This window comes from Capsicum annuum, unplaced genomic scaffold (assembly GCF_002878395.1).
Source record: "Capsicum annuum cultivar UCD-10X-F1 unplaced genomic scaffold, UCD10Xv1.1 ctg65870, whole genome shotgun sequence".
NCBI classification, from domain to species: domain Eukaryota; kingdom Viridiplantae; phylum Streptophyta; class Magnoliopsida; order Solanales; family Solanaceae; genus Capsicum; species Capsicum annuum.
The window spans coordinates 1-1,884 of record NW_025875162.1 but is presented as its reverse complement, the minus strand read 5'-3'; the positions used below and the strand labels follow the sequence as shown (position 1 = coordinate 1,884).

At 39.1% G+C, this 1,884-nt stretch overlaps 1 protein-coding gene across 1 annotated transcript; it reads right to left on the bottom strand.

Moving 5' to 3' along the window:
• Nucleotides 1-625: 625 nt before the first annotated feature.
• Nucleotides 626-1,877, bottom strand: LOC107862316 (the record flags this gene model as incomplete). The annotated part of the gene is given in 1 exon segment (XM_047404672.1): nt 626-1,877. A coding segment is annotated over 1 exon segment (1,229 nt), but the record flags the coding sequence as incomplete, so codon positions are not given.
• Nucleotides 1,878-1,884: the final 7 nt, after the last annotated feature.

The following is a 1,884-nucleotide window of genomic DNA, read 5'->3' as shown; positions in this document are numbered from 1 at the left end:
AAGACCTAAGTAAAAATTCAAGAGCCCTATTGCATTTAACACTCAATCTGCAGACTAGTGCCGGGAAGCCAATTAAGGAACATATAATTGTAGGGAGTACTAAAAGCGTGTACAATTACTACCTTTTGGCGGCATGGAGAAACATCAGAAAAAACAAGCAGAAGCACTGTTGGAAGTATTTCAGTAAGAGAAACAAAACCTCGTAATTTTTGAGTAATCGGATCACGTACCAATGATCTGGTAGCCCCAAGTTCAATCTCTCCAGTAGTACTCGACGCATCATGATTCTTTTTCAAAAATTCCAGGTTAATGGAAACTTTGGTCATTTACAGGCAACCGCAGTTTCTCAGATGAGTTATACAAGAATTACCTGCTTTCCTTTTTATTTAACAAACAATTTTTCCCTTCTACAACTAATCTAACCAGATGTGCAATTAGGCCAATTTGGAACATGGTCAAAACAATAAAAAAGGCGTTACAACAGATATGAATGAAGAATTATAATTAAATTGAAAATCATCCATTGTCAACAAGGCAATCATGTTCCTAAAACATCAACAGGTTCATCGAACATTGAACAACAAAGATCTCGAGCAATAGCCAAGTCAACAAATAAAACAACACACCTAGCAAAACGGACACAGGAAGAGCAGGCAAAGCTTTCTGATAAAATGCAAGAAGCATCAGAGTGATCCCAAGATCAGCTATAATAGCAAGATAGCAGGCATAAACTGTCATGAAATCATACATCGCAGCCCTGGCAACTAATACACTGTAGAATATGAAGTCTCCTAGCCCCAGCTTAATAGCACCTGAGGATCCCAAACCAATTCCTTCAAGTGCAAAATCATCATTTGACCCTTCCTGTAAATTCATTCGGACATTTATCCTATGCTGAATTAGCGGTGCAGCCAGCTCAGAATCTTCTCTTGAAACCTGACCATCCTCCATATCAACCGCATTCCTCTCATTCTCATCACTACCGTACAGTGGATGCCCTTCAAGAACAGAACGTGATTCCGAAATAGAATTAACATTTGAATTCAAGTTAGACCTAGAATCCAAATTTTCATCGGAACCAAATTCAGTCTCCCGTCTTTCTCTCCACACTCTCCTTTGCACAAAACCACCCCTTGGAACCGACTCACGATCAATAACAGGGCGAGCCTCATAAACCAAAGCCGGAATATCTTCATCCCTAGACATCGCAAGCTCAACAAGCAACCTTAAAGGCCCACCGGGCAACAAAACAGCTGCAAGATCATACAATGCCATCGCTACCAAAAGCACCCAAGTAGTCCATTCAGGCAACATCGTAAACCAATACGCAACCAACACTCCAATAACAACCAAATACCCTTGAGTAACAACAATCGCCATCTTCGACATAAACACAGCCAAAACCCCAACAACTGTAAAATTAAACAAAATCAAACCAAACGAAACACAATCAATAGGCACCCTAAACTTCCCAATCAAGAAAATAGCTATTTCACCACCCATGAATCCCAAAACAAGAAAAGACGAAAACCCCATATAATATTTCAAGAATTTAGTACACCTAAAGTAGAAAAGCAACACTAAAAGGAATGTAACAACAGTGACAACAACAACAAAGACCAAAGCATTCAAAAGGGCACCTTTTAATTTGTCCCAATTTGAGTCTGAGCTACTTTCATTATAAGCCACGGTGGCTATTGAGGTAAATGAGGGGTTTGATGAATCTGTGTCATTATTGAGTACTGTAACAAGAATGACCACTAAGAGCATGCAAATTGAAACTGGTGTTATTATTCTCACTATTTCTTCACCTAGTGAATCAAGAACACTTTTGGGTTTTGAATTTTCGTCCATCTGGAACACCAAATTGAAATGAATTTGGGA